The sequence below is a fragment of the Pholis gunnellus genome (assembly GCF_910591455.1).
Source record: "Pholis gunnellus genome assembly, chromosome: 19".
NCBI lineage: Eukaryota > Metazoa > Chordata > Actinopteri > Perciformes > Pholidae > Pholis > Pholis gunnellus.
This window is the reverse complement of record NC_136546.1, coordinates 20,684,763-20,708,738: the sequence shown is the minus strand read 5'-3', so window position 1 is coordinate 20,708,738 and position 23,976 is coordinate 20,684,763. Positions and strand designations below refer to the sequence as shown.

Here is a 23,976-nt window from a genome sequence, read left to right as displayed (position 1 = left end):
TTCAGTCTCCCCTAAAATAAATATGTAAACATGTAAATTCAATCGAGTGAAACCAAAATCAAAGACTAAAAGTCTTAAAATATAGGGCTGAGATATATATAGATATATATCTATTATCTAGTCTTGGATTGAGAAACAAACCACGCGATTAATACATAAACCACATTTTAATTGTATTTAAATAGTAAATAAGTAGTTGGATAAATATTTATTTGTATTTCCGGTCACTTCTGACGCGCTGGATCGCTCCAACGGAAATTACGTTGTTTTGGATTCCGGGTTGCCATGTCCGTTTGCTAAAATACACGTTTAGAGCGTTTAAATCTCTTGAGGCAAATTATAATGTTCAAGTAAAACGTTACACTTTCTTTACAAACTCAATAATTTATATTGATTACAGACAGAATATATATGACATTTTAACAAAGTAAAACGGGGACATAAAGCAGAAAGAACATAATATACTAAGTAGTACATAGAATGGTGTGTAAGTATGTTTTTATACATTTGTTTTACCACTTTATCGTCTTACTATTATTGCTATATTCCGTTTTAATATTAACATTATTGTTTTGGCTTAATTTGTGTTTGTATTTTCTTTTCTTATTATACATGTATTGTCTTTGTCAAGGATATATGTGTTTATGCTGGGACAACATCTCACCATATATGAATGTACATTTGCTGACTTATTCTGTTTTATTATTAAGAAATACAAAAAAAAAGAAATAAAGTGTGTGGGGAAAAATAATAAATAATTTAAATTGAATAACAAATCACAGTTTAATTTACGTGCATGTCACACGAATCTGGCAACCCGTTGGAGGGATTAGAAAACATTCCATTTCTCAGGGAAGTCTTTCGGGACTCAAAAAGAAAAACAAGGAAAACATGAAGTACCAACTTCATGAACTCTAGTCCGGGACTATAGTCCGGCCTTCAGCCGAAGACCGCTGTGGACAGGATGTGTTGTTTTATATGAAGAGCTGCTCCGATACGAGTGTCGCTGTAAGTATTAAACGAACGTCAACCGTCAACGCTAGCGTTAGCTCAGCTAGCTAAGATAGCCAGGTTAGCTTCGCTAGCTAGTTTAGCAAATTTGGCTAACAATAACAACGTCATTTCCGTTAAAGCGATCCTGCGCGTCAGAAGTGACCGGAAATACAAGTTATCCAATGACTAATTTACTATTTAAATACAATAAAATGTTGATGTATGTATTGATCGTGTGGTTTGTTTAGATAAACTGTTTCTCAATATAAATGTAAAGGTTTCCACCACTGGAGGCTGCAATTGGGATATGTATATATATCTTTTATTTATATATCTTTTTATATATATATATATATATATATTTATATATATATATATATATTTAAACATTTGAGATATATATATATATATATATATAAATATAAATATATAGCTTAGCTACCTAATGCCAACAGTTTAGAATCTAATTTTCACAGTTTAACCTCATTTTCATACGTTATCGTTATTTTAAACAGCCACAAACGTCCTTTTTTATTACTGTTAACTTACAGTGAACCACGTTGACTGTATGAAATGTGTATTAATTGGCACTTTAACCGTTTAACTGTATATCCAGGTCCTCTGAAGAAGGATGGCCGGTGTTTTAACGTTTGTGGAGAACGTGACGCGACGGCTGAAGATCGACGTCCTGAGAGAAGCCGGACGTCAGTACCCGCTGTTCTGCTTCCTGCTGCTGTCTCTGGTGACGATGACGCTGCTGCTCAACAGGTGTCTCTCTCTCACACACACACACACACACACACACACACACACACACACACACAATCACATTTATTGGACATGTGGCCTCTTCCTCCTCTTCCTCTTCCTCTTCATATTATCTGATCTCTTAATAACTCAAATGAAACGCTGAGCTGATGGACAGAAATATAATCTGTAACTGTTTAAAAAAATCATTTTTAAATCATGTTTTAATCCAAAATGGTGAAATAAAGTCCTGCTCATTCTCAGGTTCCTGCTTCTCTCCGTCGTATAAAATGTTAAATTTAAAGTTTTTCAGTTCATCTGAAGACGTGTCGTTGCCTCCAGGTATCTCCACGTCCTGATGCTCTTCTGGTCCTTCCTGGCTGGCGTCACTTCTTTCTATTGCTCCCTCGGACCGGAGACCCTCCTCCCCAATGTCCTCTTCAGCGTGAAGCCGAGGAGCAAAGTGAGTCCGTATGATAATCATTCAATTAATATACTCATTATTATCTTTAATGAAGTATAATAATGAGCTTAGAGCTCGTGTTAGAAGTTCAACAGCTCATAATTCATCTCTAACATCTATTTCATATTCATGTGTAAACATCTCCTTCAAACTACTGGATTCATTCAAGTTTATCACCAGAACTACATTTTACAGATGACATGTGAACACATCATGATAACGTTATAATGTAGCTTCAGCCAGTACTCATGTTCACTGAGCAGAGCCTGAAGGCATCATCCGTTGGTTAGCCGTTAGCGGTGCTGCTAACGCTACTAGCTCTCCTCTGATTGGTTGTTTACAATGAAACATGATCAGAGATCAGAGACTAGAAACACGAGTTCTACTGAGTCAGTGAAACTTTATTTACACTGTGACGGTTAACGGTAAACTGTGAGGGGGGTCAGTACGGATCCACTACGATCCTTTACACCACTAACGTGAACACGTGGAGTTTTCCTCCATTGTACATCGTGTGTAATATATAAAGCCGCAACTGCTATAAAATGTCCAAATCCCAAAGATCTTCACTCTAATATGATATAAAACGGATTAAAAAGCAAGAAAATCTCCGTATCTGAGAAGCTGAAAACGTCATTCTCTGAATGATAAATCGATGACCGTGATTATTTGTCTCTTGATCGATCAGTCGACTCCTCGTTGCAGCTCTCGTGATAAAACACTTTCCTTGTTTTCCTCCATCAGCGGCGGGAGCAGGAGCTGTTTCCTCTGGGCCACAGCTGTGCCGTGTGCGGGAAGGTCAAGTGCAGCCGTCACCGGTACGCTAACGCCGTCACGTGACGCAGACCAACGCGTCACGTGATAATTGATATACATTTGCAGAACATAAATCTGAAGGTTAAATGAAGCCAGGTTCAATATTCTTGTTTCATGTTGTTGATATATGAGATTAAAAGGTTTTTACGAGTTAAAATGTTCTGTTTAAATATGCAAATGAGGCATTATATAATGGTAACTTCTGGAGAATTTAAGAGAACTCTACGGATGTAAATAGATGAAGTTTTCTTTCCAGTAGTCTGAAAGAGGACGTCGTGTGTTTTACTTAATATTTACAGGAATGAATAATTCTTTCACTGAGCTCATGATGTACAACTAGAACACTAGTCTGCCCCCTAGTGGACATTATGAAGCACTACAGCGTCTTTATTCATGAGGTCAGTTTAATATCTTAAGACCCACAACATCATATCTCTCCTCACCCAAACAACAACAACAACAACAACAACACGAGTCATTGACGTGTGCTGAGCAGAGATGTGTTCGTGATAAACTCACGTTTGGTTCTTTGCAGGCCGACGCTGCTCCTTGAAAACTATCAGCCGTGGTTGGACCTGAAGGTTCATTCAAAGGTGGACGCTTCAGTAGCCGAGGTACCTTAATGTCAACGCTTTCATCCTACAGTTCACTGTTAATCATCTGGCAGTAAAACTGAGGAACGCGTGTTTATTGAGCTTTCTGTGTGCAGGTGTTTGAGTTGGTTCTGGAGAACTTTGTGTACCCCTGGTACAGGTAAGAGGGAACATCCCCAAAGTGTTTTTGATCGTTTGTATTTCAGAAGTTGTTCTGAACTTCCTCGTCTGGTTTTTAGGGACATCACAGACGACGAGGCGTGTGTGGACGAGCTGAGGATGACCTTTCGCTTCTTCACGTCGGTGCTCGTCCGCCGGGCTCAGAAGGTTTGTCGTGTGTTCAGAGACTCGATGAGGAGGACTCGTGCTTCATCGTGTCACAGTGTTATAATACGATCGAGTCTTTTAATCCGTCGTCTTTCGCTGTCGTTGCAGGTCGATGTTCCCGCTGTGTTTGCAGACAAAGTCATGAAAGCTGCGATGAAGCACATTGAAATTATTGCGAAAGCTCGAGAAAAAGGTACGAACGTCCCGTACGAGTCGACATCGGTGCCGTCGTTGCTGCACGTCGCCCGCTTTGAGACTTCTTATGTTGCTTATTCTTTTATTTATTTACACAGACATCAAAACCAGGAACAACTCAAAATCAAATCAACCTATTAAGTAAAATAAATTAAGAATAATTCATATTTGTTTAAGCAACTTAAAGCGACACTACCAGGAGCCAATTATATGAAATTAAAATCTGGAGGCGGTGAAAGTTGAACCTCCACAAACCAGAACGTTAAAGCAGTCGATGGAATAACAGAGTGAGATGTAAACAGCGCTTCATGTTCAGGGTTAGCTGTGATGATGCAACACATGTAACAGCAGGAACCTCTCTGTGTTCGTCCAGCTGGTTATCGTCTGTAACTTTATTAACACTCGGGTAGATAAACATATATTTCTGGTGTCGTAAATCCAAATTTCTTATTATATTCATACCTGCAAACTTGACGCTTTTCGGCAAAATTCGCCGTTTTGAATCAAAGTCTATCATCCACGTGAATCGTGTAGAACTGGATTGAATGCATATTAATAGCAAATAGAAGAGCAGCCACACATGTCACAGCTTTACAGCTTTTTATTTGATGAAAACCTTTGAAAATGGATTTTGTCTAAATAAAGGTTGATAATAATAATAGAGCTGAAATACTGATTAATCACTGAATAATAACTTATTTTTTTGCTTAAAGTAAATGTCTTATGACTTAACATATATATATATATATATATATATATATGTGACTTATATTGTGTGTGTGTGTGTGTGTGTGTGTGTGTGTGTGTGTGTGTGTGTGTGTGTGTGTGTGTGTGTGTGTGTGTGTGTGTGTGTGTGTGTGTGTGTGTGTGTGTGTGTGTGTGCAGTGATGAGTGTGGAGGGTCTCCAGCAGGCGTCTCTGGATGAATACGGCTCTGACCTGCACATCGCTCTGCGGAGCCGTAGAGACGAGCTGCTGTACCTGAGGAAGCTGACTGAGATGCTGTTTCCTTACGTCATGCCGCCCAAAGCCACAGACTGCAGGTAGGCAGACCAGAACCAGAACCTCTGGGACGGAACTGGGTCACATGTCTAGAACGTTTGAAGTTGAATAAGTCTGTAATAATCTGTGGATGACACACTCAGAACCTCAAGGACTAAAACGTTCTACTGCAACTACATTAAAACCGTTCTACATCTTCATCGTTTTACTTTTTTATATGTTACACCAATAATAAAACAACATTGTTATTATGTAAACAAACAGGCATTTAAGGATTAATATTAATATTTGATAGTGATGATCAGGACTAAAAAAAGATTTAAGATAGATTAAAAAATATTAAATATAAAAATGCACAATATACTGTATACAATGAAATAAAATCAAAACTCTAACTTTAACTCAGTGAAAGTGGAAAATAATATTCATATATAACTTTATCAAAGCAATGTTTTAAACTGCGTTTATAACAAACTTGAATCACTTAGTTTAGTGAATTGTTGGTATGTAAACATGTGTCTGTTATGTGTGTGTATATATATATATATATATATAGATATATAGATAGTAGTGCTGGGCAAGTTAACGCGTTATCACGTTATTAACGCGTTATTATCGCGCGACAATTATTTTATCGCACGTTAACGCAGTTTTTTTTATTATTAAGCGGATATTTCTAACAATAAATATACATCTTGAAAACTGCAAACCTGTCTACGTCATGTTATGTTTGTTAAATTCTCAGTAGTGATAACTAAATGATATGATTATTATACAAATTACAAACTAAACACTTTAAAAACTCTAAAAACATGTGTTGGTATGTTGGTCAGACACTATGCAACGCTGATTACCGTAATATGTGTGGTGTTTGTTATAAATGTACGTTGGTACATAGAGGGTGATAAGAAGCTGTACATGGAGGGACTTAGGACCCAGGGGAATGTAGGTGAAGGAAACAGGAAGACACGGAAGAGATGCCACACAAACAGCTGTTCACCGCTCGCTGCTGTTCTTGTGTTAAAAATATCCGCTTCATGATAATAAAAAAACTGCTTTAACGCGCGATAAAATAATTGTCGGCATTAATTAATGAATGCGTTAATAACGTGTTAACTTGCCCAGCACTAAAGATAATCTGAATATTCGTTTATTAAGTTGTAGCTGTGGTCTCTGTTCAGGTCTCTGGCTCTGCTGCTGAGGGAGGTGATGGCCGGATCCGTCATGTTACCCACCATGGACTTCATGGCCGACCCGGTAAGTAGAACAGCAGCTAATACGCTAACTTCATTTATTAACTTCATTCATTAACTTCATCTATTAACTTCATCTATTAACTTCATTCATTAACTTCATCTATTAACTTCATCTATTAACTTCATTTATTAACTTCATCTATTAACATCATTTATTAACTTCATTCATTAACTTCATCTATTAACTTCATTTATTAACTTCATCTATTAAATTCATCTATTAACTTCATCTATTAACTTCATCTATTAACTTCATCTATTAACTTCATCTATTAACTTCATTTATTAACTTCATCTATTAACTTCATTTATTAACTTCATCTATTAACTTCATCTATTAACTTCATTTATTAACAATGAGTTTACAGAAATTGTGTTAACACACTTACAAAATTTAGACAACGTGATGTTCCTCTTGTTTTCAGGACATTAAGACATTAAGACATCGTGATGTTCCTCTTGTTTTCAAGACATTAAGACATCGTGATGTTCCTCTTGTTTTCAAGACATTAAGACATCGTGATGTTCCTCTTGTTTTCAAGACATTAAGACATCGTGATGTTCCTCTTGTTTTCAGGACATTAAGACATTAAGACATCGTGATGTTCCTCTTGTTTTCAGGACACTGTGAACCTCTTGGTGCTGATATTTGTTGATGACACTCCAGTAAGTTCACAGAACATCTCATGAATCCTGATTCCATAAACATGAAACCGTTCTTCAGCCGCTTCATCTGAATGTCTTCTGTGTCTCCAGCCTGAAGCAGCGACCGATCCTCCGTCTGTCCTCGTGCCCTTTTTACAGAAATACGCCGACGTCAGCAACAAGAAGCCGTCCGTGAGTAACTCCAGAGAGACACGGAGAGACACGGAGACCATCCCGACACGATTCAGTCTGAATCATTAGCTTCTACGTTCATCTTCACCATGATTTGAAACACTTTATTCTAACGTTGATTCAGCTTTTCACTTTACTCTCATGCTACCTCGTGGTACTTTATATTCATGTCATAAATATACTAATGTCAATATATTTCAGGGTTGAAAAGTACATTTAAATCTATTTGTTTGAGGTACTGGTACTTGAGTATTTCCATTTAGTGATACTTTATACAATGTTTTAATCTTACAGCTTAAGATACTTGTTACCTCTCAGATTTACTAAATGAACGTATCATTACACATGATGCATTAGGAGGAGGACGAGGAGACACTGCTGCTGCCGGGAGTGTCTCTCTCTCTCTCTCGTTTCATTGAGTTTTCTCTAAACTAACTAAACTGTCTCCGTCTTCAGGTGCTGAAGTTGGACCTGAAGGAGATCCGGGAGCAGCAGGATCTCCTCTTTCGCTTCATGAACTTCCTGAAGCAGGAAGGAGCCGTTCATGTGCTGCAGTTCTGCCTCACTGTGGGTAAGAAACCGTCAAAACAACTCAAGACATGCAAACCTGCAGCCCTCTCACTATATATATAGATATATACAGTATATATCTATATATAGATCTATATCCATCCGTCTGTGTGTCGGTTCCTCCAGAGGAGTTCAACGATAAGATCCTGAGTCCGGATCTGAGCGACTCTGAGCTGCAGCGGCTGCACGGCGAGGTGCTGCACATCTACGAGACGTACTGCCTCGACGAAAGCATCGACAAGATCAGCTTCGACCGCTTCATCGTGGAGGAGATCAGGAACAGTAAGAAGGCTCCCGTCTCACTTTGCTGCGGCGATGTCACGTTCATGCTGCTCTTGACAGCCCGTCGTAGAGTTACTCTCTGAAACGGTCCGCATTGTCTTTGTGCCTCTCAGTCGCTGAAGGTCCGTACGGCGGCGTGGTGAAGCTGCAGACGATGCACTGCCTGTTCGAGGCGTACGAACACGTCCTGTCTCTGCTGGAGAGCGTCTTCACCCCGATGTTCTCTCACAGCGACGAAGTAACGTCTCAATGCATCCGCTCACAAACTCAACACATAGACTCTCTGTATTTGTCTGTTTCAACGTCGCAAAGTACAGTTACTTGTATTTGCTGGAGGTACTAGTACTTAATGTTATACTTCTACCTCGGTTTACAGGGTTCTGTACAACACAGTTGTCATCTTACAGCTTAAGTTACTTGTTAGCTTTCCAGATTTAGATTTCTACAAACAAAGCATACGATCCTATTATTAAAGTTTAAATCAAAGTTTATATATTAATGCTCCAGAAACGATACAAAACATAATGATGTGACTGAAAGCTACCGTGAGGAACTTCACTGTAGTGTTGATTCTGTCGCCCCCTGTGGACTAAAGTGGTAGTGCTGCAAAGAACCAGAGTCTCTTTAGAAAACCTCTCATGTAGTTAATTTAATGGTTTAAACTTGAGAGTTCAAATCATGGATTAGCTGTAACTCGTACGTGTGTGTGTGTGTGTGTGTGTGTGTGTGTGTGTGTGTGTGTGTGTGTGTGTGTGTCCTCTGTGTTCTTCAGTACTTCAGACACCTGCTGAGAGGAGCAGAGTCTCCAACGAGGAACTCAAGAATCAACAGGTTTGTGATGAGGTGTCAAAGCTGGCAAACAGAACGAGTAAAGACCGAGACGAGGCGCTGACGGAAACCGAGTTTATTCATTACAGATACTAATCTTATGCAAGTAATGGAACAGCGAGTTAAACAGTAGCATTTGGTTGTTGTTGTTCTAATAATAACTGATCAAAGAGTGTCAGAGTGTTAGATTTAGTTTGTATTTTTGGTGGAAGGTTTAAGGTTTAGCTGCATCTGTGCATCTTATTCCAGAAATAGCTTCGGTTTGGAGGAAAGCAGGTGAGTAGGTCTTCGGCATGTCGCCCGAACGGACGCCGGATGCAAACGCGCCAAAAGTGCAGCGTGTTGAATGACGCATGCCGATGCTGAGAACCTGACAAACGCCGGTTTAACAAAGCTTCACGTCAGGAGCCTCTGCTGGGCCTTTTGTGTTTGTCATGCTGACGCTTTGCACTTTTGGATTTTAACCTCCCGTTTGAGACGATGGAGCCGCGAAAGAAGAAATCACCGAATACCGCGGAGAAGCCCTTTGACCTGAAGGGTCTCTGGTGTAATGACGGAGGCTTGTAGCTGCTCTGCATGTTCGCTGCATGACCGATGAGTCAAAGCACAAAGAGAGAGAGAGAGAGGAGATGTTGTGTTAATGAATGCAGGTTAGATGCTTTTCTTTTCCTCTGCTCACCGTAGAAACCTGTCGAAGCGAGGCGAGTCCTTCGGGATCAGCAGGATTGGCAGCAAAATCAAAGGCGTGTTCAAGAGCACGACCATGGAGGGCTCCGTCCTGCCGCCCAGCGCCATGAACGACTACGACGACGACCTGGTGAGTGTTTCAGGAGGACAAAGAACTATAAACGTCTCCTCCGCACGTCGCAACGTCAAATCTGTTCACTTCGAAAACTACCAAGTTGCAGGACTTACTCGTTATTAAGATTGTTCCTCCTTCGTCACTCGTCTCCTCCTGCAGGTGGAGGAGGCGACGGTCGTGGTGGAGGACGACTCCCCCGCCGAGCCGGCCAGCAGCACGACGGGCTCCCTGAGGAACCTGTCGGCCTGGAGCGTCGTCATCCCGTACATCGACGTCTACGACGACGACGCCAAGCGGGAGAAGATCCCCGTCTTCTGCATCGACGTGGAGCGCAGAGACCGGAAGGAAGGTGAGCCGACGAGTATTGTCTCGCAAACAAGTAATCCCGTTTGTTCATTTAGGAATCAAACAGCTTCAACAGAAACCAAGCTTTCCTTCATGTCAGACATGATGTCATCTGTTCTTCTTCTTCTTCTTCTTCTTCTTCTTCTTCTTCTTCTTCTTCTTCTTCTTCTTCTTCTTCTTCTCTTCTTCTTGTTCTTCTTCTTCTCTTGTTCTTCTTCTCTTGTTCTTCTTCTTGTTCTTCTTGTTCTTGTTCTTCTCTTGTTCTTCTTCTCTTGTTCTTCTTCTTGTTCTTCTTGTTCTTGTTCTTCTCTTGTTATTGTTCTTCTTCTTCTCTTGTTGTTCTTCTTGTTGTTCTTCTTCTTCTCTTGTTCTTCTTCTTGTTCTTCTTCTTCTTCTCTTGTTCTTGTTCTTGTTCTTCTTCTTCTCTTGTTGTTCTTCTCTTGTTCTTGTTCTTGTTCTTCTTCTTCTTCTTGTTCTTGTTGTTCTTCTTCTCTTGTTCTTGTTCTTGTTCTTCTTCTTGTTCTTCTTGTTCTTCTTCTTGTTCTTGTTCTTCTTCTTCTTCTTCTTCTCACAGTTGGCCATGAAACTGAGAAGTGGTCGGTGTACAGAAGATACCTGGAGTTCTACGTACTGGAATCCAAACTCACGGAGTTCCACGGTAACGTTTAACAACTTCATTTCACCCAAAGACGATATTTAGTACGACGAGGGAAAAGGCCTCGAACGCCTCCTCTGAGCTGTGGTACAGACGTTGACTCCCATGAAAGATCACACTTTCATCACTTTTAAATGATGTTTATCAAAAACTCTCTGTAGTCTTTGGATACATGATGGTGCTATTGTTTTTTTCTAAAAGATAATGAAAATAGAATATAAAAACAGTAGTTTCATGTGGCCAAAGAACACATTCATTATGATAATAAAAACTCACTTTGATCGATTTTTGCATAATTTTCTTCCACCAAAGGAAATTCAAAATTCCAGTTCCGTACACAAACTTATTTTCCATATTCTAATGAGAATATTAGCTTGAAGAAAATCCTAATCTAATGTTGTTTATGTATTTATTTATTTTTTCAGGCACATTTGCAGACGCTCAGCTTCCGTCCAAAAGAATTATTGGACCAAAGAATTATGATTTCCTCGCATCCAAAAGGGAAGAATTTGAGGAGTATTTACAGGTATGAGACCTTCATCAGGAGCTACGTTTATTCAACGCAGAGGAATTAATAATATAAAGGAACCAAAGAAACAACACCGTATCAGGAAGGTGTTAAAGGAGAAGATGAGGGATGAAGATTTTATCATTAAATGACAAAAACAAATGTTTATGAATTTCAGATTTTCTAGTCGTCATATATATTCTATGGAAAGCTTTAAACAGAACAGCACAACATCTACACACACAATACAGCAGCTTATGTAAACAATAACAATACAATTAAGTAGATAGTTTTAATTAGTTCATTTGGTTGGTTTCACATCTCGTACACAAGTTCCATCCAGAAGAGCCGTTAAATAGCTTATTCTTAATTTAATTTAATTTATTTGACATGTTGGCAGTGTGACATTTAAATAAAGTGACTTCTTGTTGTAGCTCATGGTTCAGCTTTAAAGAAATAAAAACATTCTGATCCAATGTGTTCAAAGCTTGTTTAGCTCGCTGGACCCAGACGGCTGCACAATAAGAAAGATCAAATGAAACCGTAACCTAAACTATAAATATAGTAACCCCTGGTGTGTGTGTGTGTGTGTGTGTGTGTGTGTGTGTGTGTGTGTGTGTGTGCGCGCAGAGGCTCCTGCCACATCCAGAGCTCAGTAACAGTCAGCTGCTGGCAGACTTCCTGTCTCCTCACAGCATGGGGTCTCAGTTCCTGGACCGGATGCTGCCTGACGTCAACCTGGGTACGTAAGCGTTGTATATCTGACGCTGGACTTCATAGATTATTCAACCTGTGGACGACTCTTTTTCCAATGAGAGTAGCTTGCAGCACTCGCTTCAAACGTCTCTAAATCTAGCGAGCAAGTCTCCCAAGTCCTCCCTCTCAAAGACACGCCCCTAAATGATCATTATGAAAGTAAACTACAAACATGGCTGCTGTTGGCGCTCACAGCCGTTAAGACAAACTAGAATTACATCCTCCGCCAAATTCTAATCAGTTCAACCTCGGGTCAAGTTGGACGCTTGTGCCAAAAGTTGAATAAACTCCCGTCAGGCGTCCCTGAGATAACACAGAGCGGGACAGACGGATGTTCTGAAGACATAATCCCTCCAGAGACGTAAACAAAACAGACGAAATATTTCCCTTCTTGACACCTGGCACTAAACCCCCATCTGACCTCTGTCTTCAAATGTGTTCAAGTCCGTCCTATTCGGAGAGATGTGAACCAAATGATTACTTCTATTCACGTGACTGCATCATGAAGTTACATCTTCCAAAAATCCATCTCAGCAAACGCAGCTGGTTGTGATTTAAAGTATGTAGTTTAAACAGGCGTCCTGCTGCTTTTTAAATATGTTTTTCTTTTTGTTAATTTGTACAATCACCTCTTTCCCCCTTTACTCACTGACTGTGTTTGTTTTACAGGAAAGATATTTAAGTCCGTACCGGGGAAGCTGATGAAAGAGGTGAGTCCCTCCTGAGCTGAATTCTGCTGTAACGATGATTAATTACGAAGGCATTTCTTTAAACATTTCTCCTTTCTGCAGTATTTACTTCAGTTTCCAGTTGTTATGCTAAATAAGCTAACGATTGTAATTAACTGTAAACTCAACCTAGCTCACGTCATGCCTGCATTCTCTCTAGTGTCCACCAGGGGGCGACTCCTCTGGTTGTATAGAAGTCTATGAGAACATGACTCTGGGCTACACAGTGATCTCTACCAGAGACGTTGTCCATGTTTGATGTTGTGGTGTCAGTTCAACCAGCAAACATCTCACGCTGCATAAAATGAGTTTATGGTATTTTTGGGTCGAGCTTTATTATATAACGACACATTCGACACAGATACTAAGTTCAGGTTCAGGATCCTTTAGGGCCGAGCAGGACTTAAAGACTTCGACATCGACACTGACTGATATGAAACACTGTGAAACTTGTTTTTTCTCCAGAAAGGACAGAACCTGGACCCGTTCATCCAGTCCTTCTTCAACTCCTGCGAGTCGCCCAAACCCAAACCCAGCCGCCCAGAGCTGACCATCCTCAGCCCGTCCACCGAGAGCAGCAAGAAGGTACAAACACAAACATCTCTGGAGCAGGATGTTTACTCTGTTAATGCAGCCGGCTTCGAGGAAGTAAACTAATTACCTTAATCAAAGCACTGCAAATGGATCTGCCTGTCAGTCCACAGGGAATTTAAAAAGTCCCCTTTTACACGGTTGGACAGGATTTCCTCTTCCTTCAGGGAGGAAGAGTTATGTCAGCTGTATGATAAACCTTCATGTTGTTCTCCACGGAGACACTTTGGGTTAACGAGGGGTTGCAGCCTGTGTGTCGCACAGGAAACTGATATTGTTGGCCCCATAAAGACTGTTGACAGTTAAAAACTGATATTGTTGGCCTCATAAAGACTGTTGACAGTTAAAAACTGATATTGTTGGCCTCATAAAGACTGTTGACAGTTAAAAACTGATATTGTTGGCCTCATAAAGACTGTTGACAGTTAAAAACTGTTATTGTTGGCCCCATTTAGTGTTATATTAATATTCGTCATGCTTTCCTTTCACCTGCAGCTCTTCAACAACCTGTTCAAGAACAACGCGAACCTGTCGGAGAGTTCAGAGAGGAAACAAAACGACAACTTGTTCCTGGAAATGATCTCTGTAGACGGAATGTATGACTACATGATGTACGTCGGTAAGTGATGCTCACTGAGTCTCAGACAACATGAAACCACTAAAACATGGGTTCAGTCTGTCTGTGTCGTGACTCTTCAGTCTCTTGTGTCGTGACTCTTTAGTCTGTCGTGACTCTTCAGTCTCTGTGTCGTGACTCTTTAGTCTCTGTGTGACTCTTCAGTCTCTGTGTCGTGACTCTTCAGTCTCTGTGTCGTGACTCTTCAGTCTCTGTGTCGTGACTCTTTAGTCTCTGTGTGACTCTTCAGTCTCTGTGTCGTGACTCTTCAGTCTCTGTGTCGTGACTCTTCAGTCTCTGTGTCGTGACTCTTTAGTCTCTGTGTCGTGACTCTTCAGTCTCTGTGTCGTGACCCTTCAGTCTCTGTGTCGTGACTCTTCAGTCTCTGTGTCGTGACTCTTCAGTCTCTGTGTCGTGACTCTTTAGTCTCTTGTGTCGTGACTCTTCAGTCTCTGTGTCGTGACTCTTCAGTCTTTGTGTCGTGACTCTTCAGTCTCTGTGTCGTGACTCTTCAGTCTTTGTGTCGTGACTCTTCAGTCTCTGTGTCGTGACTCTTTAGTCTCTTGTGTCGTGACTCTTTAGTCTCTTGTGTCGTGACTCTTTAGTCTCTGTGTCGTGACTCTTCAGTCTCTTGTGTCGTGACTCTTTAGTCTCTTGTGTCGTGACTCTTCAGTCTCTGTGTCGTGACTCTTTAGTCTCTTGTGTCGTGACTCTTCAGTCTCTGTGTCGTGACTCTTTAGTCTCTTGTGTCGTGACTCTTCAGTCTCTGTGTCGTGACTCTTTAGTCTCTGTGTCGTGACTCTTCAGTCTCTGTGTCGTGACTCTTCAGTCTCTGTGTCGTGACTCTTTAGTCTCTTGTGTCGTGACTCTTTAGTCTCTGTGTCGTGACTCTTCAGTCTCTGTGTCGTGACTCTTCAGTCTCTGTGTCGTGACTCTTCAGTCTGTCCTGGTGTTTTGACTGACAGGTCGGATGGTGTTCCACACGGCCGACTGGCTCCATCACTGCCTGGCTGCGGGCAGGATTCTGCTGAAGAACACGTTTGAAGCCTACATGGACCAGTTCATGCAGTCCAAGCTGGAGATGGTCCTCCAGGAGCACCACCTGGTGTCGCTCATCACACAGCTCAGAGGTTTGTGTTGTTCGTGTACAGTGTTCAGAGGTACAGTTCTGGCTCAACATCAGGGATCACTGGGATGTTGTTGCTGGCTGCTCTCTCTTATCTGTCGTCTTGGTCTATGAATCAATCAATCAATAAGACTTTATTAGTTGTTTTTTTATGTTTTTTTTCATGCTGAATGACTTATTTGTAAGAAACTTCTGAATGTATCGCAGGTAAACACAAGATTTAAAGTGATGCTTTTGTGAAGCATCTCAGTTTTACAGATCTGTCGAGTTTTAGTCCGACTGGTTTGAATATCTGCAGTTTTCTCCTCTTCTGTCTTCGACTTTCAGAAACAATAAAAGAAAAAGTGACGCCAGAGTCGCTGGAAGAGGAAGAATAAAGTCTCTGAGCTGACTGATGTGTTTAGGTTTAATGTCGTCGTTTCTTCCTTCAGACTCGGTGTTCTGTGAGAGCAGCGAGGAGCGAACCACCGAGGACAAACAAGTCAGAGCCAAGCAGACGTTTGATGAGATGATGAACTATCTACCAGGTCAGATCTCAAGTCATCGTCCACGACGGTGTTCGTCTATTTATGCTTTATTAATCCTCAAACATCACAAGGAATCCCGGATGTCATGACGCTGAAGAAAAAGTTTCTATAACTCTAACGCTGCGCTCACAACAAACGCAAAGTGAATTTCTTTATTGCGTTAATCGCAGGTTAATTAGTTTATTCGTGCTCCTTCAGTGTAGACAACGGTTCGTCAGTCAGGGCTGAAATAAGCTCTAGTGCTGCTCTGTACATGCTGAGGAAGAACCAGACGTCTTAAGAAACTAAACGCCGTCGTGTCCGAGTTCATAACATCATCTGGAGGAGTATTCACTGGAACAGTTCTGCTGCGATTTATTTACAACAAACGGATAAAGATGCCGAAATAACTATATAATGATGCTGATTTGTAAAAAGTCTAAATACATTTTTTGTCAAGTCGATCCGCAAAATGACAAACAAAAAACTGTTAAATGGTTGTTTTCTGAATGGAGTCTGGATCAATCAATGCTAGGCTATGCTAACATTGTAGCAGCTCCATCATCTATGCGTAAATACGTCTATCTATCATTTTAACAGTCGTCCTGCAGATGAAACGTCTCTAGTTTGCAGTCTTCAGAGCGCCGCGCTGTCGTTTCTCTGTCTGAAACACTTCCGGGACTTTTCTCCGGTGCTTTCCTCTCGACCGCGCTGCGAACAACGTAACCGTGGTTATCAACGGCGTTTATTTATTGCTGCTTTCACTTCCCCAAAACTCACCTCAGCTGGTTCCAACCAGCTGAGGTGAGTTATTTAGAAAACCGTCCGTCTCAAAAACACACTTCTGGTTCCTGTTAGCATAGAAATGTTCCTTCATGAAAGAAACAGATGTGTGTGTGTGTGTGTGTGTGTGTGTGTGTGTGTGTGTGTGTGTGTGTGTGTGTGTGTGTGTGTGTGTGTGTGTGTGTGTGTGTGTGTGTGTGTGTGTTTCAGACTTTGTGGTGAAGTGCATCGGCCAGGAGGCGAAATACGAAGGCGTGCGCCTCCTCTTTGACATCATCCAGCAGCCCGTCCTCAACAAGCAGGTGACTGAGAAACACGTGCAGGTCGGACAAAATAACAGAAACCGCCGCACGTGTTAAGTTTGGTGAAGCTTCGTGAAGCCGTGCGTCACGTTAGACACGAAGACGCTTTAGGTTCACGCTAAACGAACACTTTGGAGTTCGGCACAGAGCCGTCGTACCTGTTGGATCAGCGGAGTAAACGGGGAACAATGGACACCGTCGTTGTGCACGCAGCGCTGAAGGAACGACATTTCCTTTCATGTGTCAACACGTTAGAAGTCCTGTGAGCAGGTTGTCTGCTCTGTTTATGGGATGCATGACAAAGGAGAGAACCATCGACAAACCAAGAGAAAGCTCCCGTTTTACAAAAAGCAACATAACATGTCACGTTTCTCCTCATTTAGCAGAAGAAGCCAAAGTTCTTTAATGTTTAACGTCTGAACACAAGAACTTTACACTAATTAAAGAGACAAAACATAAGCACTATATCCAGAATATCTGCTGCTCAGAGTAAACTCTGCAACAACACAACCCTCAAGCTTTATGCTAATGAGCACACCATGAGGTCACCAATATGCAAATGAGCACATGAAGTAATCTAGCTACTCAGACTCAGGCAGGACACGGCGTTTCCTCCGCTGGAGAGAAGAAGTGAAGAACTTCCGTTGATGCTCTTTTGTTAGCTACAGCTACCGACAGCTAACAAAAGCGCTAACCGCTTCCTGTTTCGGTTGACCAAGATCAGATTAAACCTTCATTTTCCAGTAGATTGTTCCGCTGGAAGACAGAACCGTGCAGTGAAAGTGAGACTTATAGGGAACCAATCAGAGCACAGATGTTCTTATTGTTCTGTAGACATTATATTGTTCATTCTACATTTACTACATAAGGAGAAGGTGAAGAAAAACACTCGTTCAGTGCTGCGTTTTGCTGCGTTTTGCTACGTTTCACGCTTTCCGTTTGTTCTAAAAGAATCTGTTTTTGTTGTAGAATAAGCGAAACTAAAAGCTGAACTAAGATCTGTTTCATTTCTCCGTTTCATAAGTGTCACAAGTGTTTTGTACCAGAGTGACATCACAGCTTCCTGTTTCCTGTCTCCTCAGATGACGTACGTCCTGCTGGACATCGCCGTGCAGGAGCTGTTCCCTGAACTCAGCAAGGTGAGAACACAACGTACAGAAATAACCCGACGATTCATCAATACGTCAGTTCAAAGGTTATTTAAACCCTGTGAGACATGATCCAACACTAAAGTCTTCAGTCTCTGCTGCTGTTACAGGCTTTACAGTAAGTTTCTGTGTATTAATATCTAAACTCAAGAAGAAGAGTTCTGTGAATCCCTGAAGCGGCTCTTCACATGTCACTAACGTGTGATGAAGTGTACTTCATGTGTTTGATCAGTTAAAAGCATCGTGAAGAGACACAGGAAAAGGAAATGTGCTAACGTTTAAACTCAGACGTCACAGCGTTATTAAACACAAACTGTGTGACTACCCATAATGCAACGCTTCCATGTAATGAAGAGGTTCCTCTGTGTCACTGTAGCCGCTCAACAGCAGACGTTTATTAATGAGCCGCAGCTTTAAATGTTCTTATCGTCTGCAGACGGTGAAGGACGCCGACGACGTGCTGGACCAATAACCAGCTTCTTTACATTCCTGATGTATATAAAAGCAATTAATAAAGAGATCTATTTATTGATTCAGTTCAGCGGCCGGTCGTCTCTTCTTTCAACACGTTTCTATTTTTCTACTTTTATTCATTATTTAGTTCAGAGATGTCTAACTTCTCTTCTTCACTCGGACTCTTGCAGATTAACTGTTTCTTAGATTTTATCTTAATAATGAAAAACATTTGCTCAGAAGACAACTTCCATTCTTTAAACATCAGAACTATCTCTAACATAATCTCTATGTTCTCTGGAAACGTGAAAGTCGGTCCACAGGTTTGATTTTGAGTCGTTTTGATTCTGAAGCTCGACTTTTCTTAAATGATCTAAAGAACGTCGTGATATCTGCTTTTAGAAAACCAGATTCACTTTGATGTGATTGTTTATGACGTGCGATGTTCTGATGTTTTATACGGACGATGCTATTACATTCTCTAGTTTGTCATGAATAGATAGAGATGATGCCTTCACTTACTGTTGTATATCTGAACGGTGATGCGTTCATGTACCGAGGGACGTTTGACTGTTAAGCCCTTTAAAGAACAAAACATTTATTTAAGTGAGACACGAAACTTCAAACTGGTTTAATCTCAGGACGAGACTTTCCTTCAACTGGGAAATTCATTTCACTGAAGAATAATACAAACAGAAATAAAACTGAGTCCTAGTGTGAGCCGGCCTCTGTGTCTCCTCTCAGGACTAAATGGAAGCAGATGGAGAACGGTTGTTTTGCAGCGTTTGGCAGCTGCTTTTCGTCTGCTGCCGGCTGCCAGTGAACGACTAACCGGGACTTCCCCACATTAACATGCAGCGAGCGCTGCTGTGGGAGGTCGCTCACACAGAGGAGGTCTTGTTCTCTCCATTCAGAGGACGTAAAAAAACGACAGAAGAGAGTCGGCTGAACGCTGCTTCTGTTGGAGATGAAGTTCAGTCGCAACGAGAAGAAGATGCATAAAGTTTTACGTTTGTGTACTTTGGTACGTACTAAAAGATGTGCACCACTTCTGCTTTTTACAGCTCACATCTGAGTGATTTAAAGCCTTAATCAAATCTGAAACCTTAACTTCTTGAGTAAAGTGTTTTTATTTCAGGATTTTCCTGCAGCTGTAGGTGTTCACACCAAACACACACACGGGGAATGTTCTACTCGCGGGATAACTTGTGTTCACGCTGGACGCACAGGAGACGACGTTTCATCCAATATGGAAGAAATAACCGACTAGTGCTGCTTTGTACATGTTGTGGAAGTCCAAGAAACTGGTCTGGTTCATCACATGATCTGGAGAATAATTCACTGTATCTAACGAGGAACGTGACTACAGCTGTATGAACCCACAATAAACTGATTTCCTCTGATTTATTTGCAACAAACGGATAAAAATGATGCAGAAATAACTGCACAATGATGCTGATTTGTAAAAAGTCTGAATTCATGTTTTGTTAGTTTTCTCCTCAAGACGACAAACTGTTGAAATGCTTGTTCTCTGAACGGAGTCTGGATCGATCGACTATGCTAACGTAGCAAACAACGTCGTATAGGTGTGACTACATCAGCGTCGCTGTTTGTTCGCAAATGAGGCGAATTTTGAGTATTTGCCTCATTTGCGTCTTTGCGATAACTTTGTATGTAAAATCTCCTTCACATTTGGTGTGAACACGGCATCAGTCGCTGTGGTTTCCATCGTTTGGTCCAAACTCACCTTCTTCTTTTGTTTTTAAAATAATTGATTTAAAAGTGAAAATCTAAATCACGTCTTTGTGCAGTGAGGATAACCTCCATCGGTCCTGTTGGTGGTTCATGTTGAAGTGCAGTTTGGTTAAAAACCTCCTTCTGTGTAAAGTCTCCTTCACATGTTCCAACACACGGTCCACAGCAGAACCAGCAGAACCAGTGGAACCAGTGGAACCAGTGGAGCAGTTCGTCCGGAGGCTGAGTTGTAGATCTTGATGCGTCCTTCAACAGATGGATAAACTTTCTTCTTCTGCATGATGTAGTTGGACACGACTGAAATGTCCAAATTCCCTGGAAAGGAAATGAAAACGCATAAAAAGGATCAAACAAACGATGCTTTTTTCTTTCTTTTTACGAGTTCACGAAGACCAAAACGACCGGACGTCTCACCGCTGTCGTGTTTCAGCATCTCCTCTGCGATTATGGAGAACCCGTCTCCGCCCGTCACCATGTAGGACGGCAGCACCACTTTGTAAACCGCCTCCTCCTGAACCGGTTCGTATCGAGGAACCCGACACCGTGTGCAGAGGACGCTGAGGCTCTTCACCAGACGACCCGCCGGTTTGGAGAAGTCGAACTCTACGTGAAACCCTGTTGGGACGACACGGGAAACGTTTCCATTGATACGTGACCGAAGACCTCGAAACCTCGAAACCTTTGAGGAACCAACTGAAATACTTCTCCATCAAAAGGTCTCGATTTTTATCAGCCAGTGAACAGGAAGTGACCATATCTGGACTGAGGAGGAGTGACGTAGAGACGCCGTATACGTCTCTGGTGGAGACCTGTCAATCACTGTGTAGCCCCGCCCCTAAAGCATCCTCTGCTTTATGGTCTGTGTGACTCTAAATGGACCATCATTTACTAAATGAACATCATGCTGTATTGAAGAAGACTTGAAACTAGAGATTGAGACCATAAACTCATGTTTACAATGTTTACTGAGGTAATAAATCAAGAGAGAAGTAGAGTCATTTTCTCATAGACTTCTATACAACCAGAGGAGTCGCCCCCTGGTGGACATTAGAGAGAATGCAGCTTTAACACGTGAAGCTTTGGTTTCACTTTAAAGAACCGGATGTCGTCTCCTGGACTGAACCAAGACGGCAAACTTTATTCATCCTTTCAATCAGCGCAGAACAGATCCACTCCTTCTGTTCTCACCTTTCACAATAAAAGCCCTAAATATATAACATTTGCGTGAGTGTTTTTCGTATTTTAACCTCCCCGGCGTGTAAGCTCACTCATGTGTCGGACTATTTCTGATCCACTCTGAAATCATAAGAAAATGTCTTTTAAAAGCTTATTAATGCTCAGCTGTGCAACATTTATTCACAAAAATGAATCGTGAGCGTGAGAAGGCACAAAGCGAGCCTGTCTTCACATCTGGTTCTGGACCTAAATGAACCCCTTTTAAGGACAAAAGTGATTCAGGGCCTTTGCGTGAGAACCTTGATTAAAGCAGGACGCCGTCTCTTCTCGAGGAGAAGCCGAGCCAAGTTCAGTTTGTTGGAGAGAGTCTGCGTTCTGCTGCAGGGCGGCGTTGTGTGAGTTGTGTGCGTGTTATTGTTAAAGACACAAACCTTTGTGACGTGTTTGCAAAGTGTGAACAGCCTCGTTGTCTTGCGCGTTACGCACTGAGTCTGTTTGGGACTAAATACTACACAACACTGGAGGACGGATAGAGGCGTGAGTACCGGACACTTGGAGGAACTCTCCGGTGCTCTGGCCGTATCGTCTCACGGAGTGTTCGAAGGCCTTGAACAGCGTGGAGCCCTTCAGCTGCACCAGGTCGTAGGTTCCCCCGAAAGGCAGGACGGCGATCAGGTCCTCCATGGTGATCGAACCTGCAGACAAAACTAGTTTTATTCTGACAAAAACGTTCGTCAACGGAGGTCCGTAGCATCTCTTTTAAGCAAGCGCGATGTAAAAAGACGAAACACGGTGAACTAGAAGAGAAGAATTAAACAAAAGAGTGCAAGACATTAACACATAGTCCCACGTTTAGCTCGCAAACAGAACGTTTTAGGCTCTAACTGAGAGTCAAAGGAGACCTCAAGTTATGTGGATCATAAAAACTGAATTCTGTTTTGGACTCCGGGGACAGGAAGTAGACCTGAACCCAGAACATCTGGGCGATCTGGACGCTGTCGTGACTCTGCGTTATCACCAACGACGAACACACGGACAGATGTATTCATATTTTCCTCCTCCAGCTCAAATCATCCGATATCTCTCCCGACACGGCCGATCAAATATTGCTGTTGTTTTTGTAGAGACGCACCGTTTCTGGTGCGTTCGTCGATGGACGTGCGGACGCCTCCTCCGTTGAGGATGCAGGCGCTGACGTGGTTCCACTGAAGACCGTCCGAGTCCCCGATGCTGCTGTCGATCTGGAGAAGCAGAGTCACGCTTTCTTACTTATTTAAATGTGTAAGCGACCACGTGTCACCATCTGATGAACTGTACCAGCGTTAGCTTCAACATGTGGCTTTTATGTTCACTCACTTAAAATACAAACAACAGAAACATCTGGCAGACATATATTCAGGTTAGCAGACGGCTTTAATAATAGTTTAGCCTTTGAATTAACGTTAAAGTCACATTTCTGTTAGATCTAGTTGTTGATCTGTTTTAAGCTGCTTCACATTATTTTATTTTATTTATTTCTTAGTTTATTTTTATCGTATGAACTTCTCACTGAGCTTTCTGTTTTATTATTGTCTCACTTTTGCACTTTGTAAACTCTGTTTTTAAAGGTGCTTTATGAATAAAGTTATTATTATTAAATCACTTCTGGCCAAATCAATCACAAAACTATAAGACCGTGACACCGTTATTTGTTTAAATCTACTACTACTACATTTAATTTTAATTCTCTATTTGATCCATCTATCTACTGTATGTATCCATCTCCATCTCTGTCTAAATACGGACCATGGCGTCACAGATCAGGTTTCCCAGGTTGCATTCCCTAAATCGACACTCCTCAGCCGACCCGTTCAGGAAGACCAGAGTGTTTCCCAACACCTGGGCCGAGTAGTTGGCCAGATTCTTCTTCCATTCCTCCACGTCGGAGAGAACTTCTTGATCTGGACGAGACATTCAGACATTTATTTCAGAGACGGATGAAGCCAGCGGTGTTCCGCCCCAACATTAAAAACAGTAAAAGGTCACCAGATGTCCGCTTTACCCTGCGGGACGCCGCCGTCCAGCAGGACGGGGTTTCCTGTGGCGGTCAGGACGTTCCCGGCGTCGTCAAAGGTCACGTTCAGATAACCCAGATACTTTCCAAAGGCGTAGGCCTGAACCACGGGAACCCGACGCCCGTCGGATGATGTCACCATGAAGGGATAAAGACCTGCAGGGACTTCAGAGGAAGGAGCGGGTCCTGGAACAAAAGACAGTGGAGAGATCAGAGTTATCCGTCTGAGGGAGTCTAAGAACACCGACCGCGTTTATCAAGACGCTCAATGAAACCTGTGGATTCTCTGTTTTTAATCTAGAATATGTTGTAAAATATGCTCTTTGCTGATTCCAGAGCTCAAGTAGAACTCGTCCAGAGAATCATTTTGTGAGAACAGAAAACGATCTGTTCGTATCCGAGCTTCTGAGTCCAGAATCAAAGTTAAACCGGATTAAACCAAACCGGTTCATTCAGACTCCTCTCATATATGTAACCAGGAAGAGTCAACACAAAATCACACAAATAATTACTATTAGAATGATATTTTAGCCGTTACATTTCCTCATCTGACATGTTTTGAATGTGACGTTTGAACAAACAGGAAGTTACTTCTTGCAGTCTGGCCCAAGATGTGCATAAAGAAAGATCTCGCTTCCTCTTTGAGTCAGAACTTAAGTCACAGACCTGATGTGAATAAACATCCGTAAATCCAGAGCAATCACAGAACAAAGACGCTCCTCATGACTGCAGAAGTTGCCTGAGAATCCTCGTGTTTTAAAGTTG

At 41.7% G+C, this 23,976-nt stretch overlaps 2 protein-coding genes across 6 annotated transcripts in view; one reads left to right on the top strand and one right to left on the bottom strand.

Annotated features, from left to right (window-relative positions):
• Positions 1–833: 833 nt before the first annotated feature.
• The window catches only part of snx14 (sorting nexin 14), a 23,909-nt gene continuing 766 nt past the window's right edge, over positions 834–23,976 (top strand). The window contains exons 1-30 of one of the 5 annotated variants that reach the window (XM_079180132.1): positions 834–1,008; positions 1,610–1,761; positions 2,083–2,203; positions 2,948–3,021; positions 3,555–3,633; positions 3,729–3,772; positions 3,852–3,939; positions 4,048–4,132; positions 5,020–5,176; positions 6,317–6,392; positions 7,013–7,057; positions 7,148–7,228; positions 7,685–7,799; positions 7,925–8,080; positions 8,194–8,318; positions 8,853–8,911; positions 9,158–9,184; positions 9,593–9,725; positions 9,870–10,059; positions 10,630–10,713; positions 11,136–11,236; positions 11,849–11,960; positions 12,644–12,684; positions 13,168–13,287; positions 13,789–13,912; positions 14,875–15,039; positions 15,467–15,562; positions 16,535–16,626; positions 17,709–17,765; positions 18,211–18,367. In XM_079180132.1, coding sequence (XP_079036258.1) covers positions 1,625–1,761; positions 2,083–2,203; positions 2,948–3,021; positions 3,555–3,633; positions 3,729–3,772; positions 3,852–3,939; positions 4,048–4,132; positions 5,020–5,176; positions 6,317–6,392; positions 7,013–7,057; positions 7,148–7,228; positions 7,685–7,799; positions 7,925–8,080; positions 8,194–8,318; positions 8,853–8,911; positions 9,158–9,184; positions 9,593–9,725; positions 9,870–10,059; positions 10,630–10,713; positions 11,136–11,236; positions 11,849–11,960; positions 12,644–12,684; positions 13,168–13,287; positions 13,789–13,912; positions 14,875–15,039; positions 15,467–15,562; positions 16,535–16,626; positions 17,709–17,765; positions 18,211–18,246 — 2,820 coding nt within the window. In that variant the 5' untranslated portion in view covers positions 834–1,008; positions 1,610–1,624 and the 3' untranslated portion in view covers positions 18,247–18,367. The other 4 variants (XM_079180133.1, XM_079180134.1, XM_079180130.1 and 1 more) reach the window with 4 other exon arrangements.
• Positions 18,834–23,976, bottom strand: part of LOC306711274 (snake venom 5'-nucleotidase-like) — a 10,191-nt gene continuing 5,048 nt past the window's right edge. Inside the window, exons 4-9 of the mRNA XM_079180140.1 lie at positions 23,200–23,397; positions 22,944–23,098; positions 22,291–22,399; positions 21,704–21,853; positions 20,397–20,597; positions 18,834–20,297 (exon numbers count right to left, since the gene is read on the bottom strand). Coding sequence (XP_079036266.1) covers positions 20,122–20,297; positions 20,397–20,597; positions 21,704–21,853; positions 22,291–22,399; positions 22,944–23,098; positions 23,200–23,397 — 989 coding nt within the window. The 3' untranslated portion in view covers positions 18,834–20,121. The remainder of the gene's footprint in view (positions 20,298–20,396; positions 20,598–21,703; positions 21,854–22,290; positions 22,400–22,943; positions 23,099–23,199; positions 23,398–23,976) is intronic.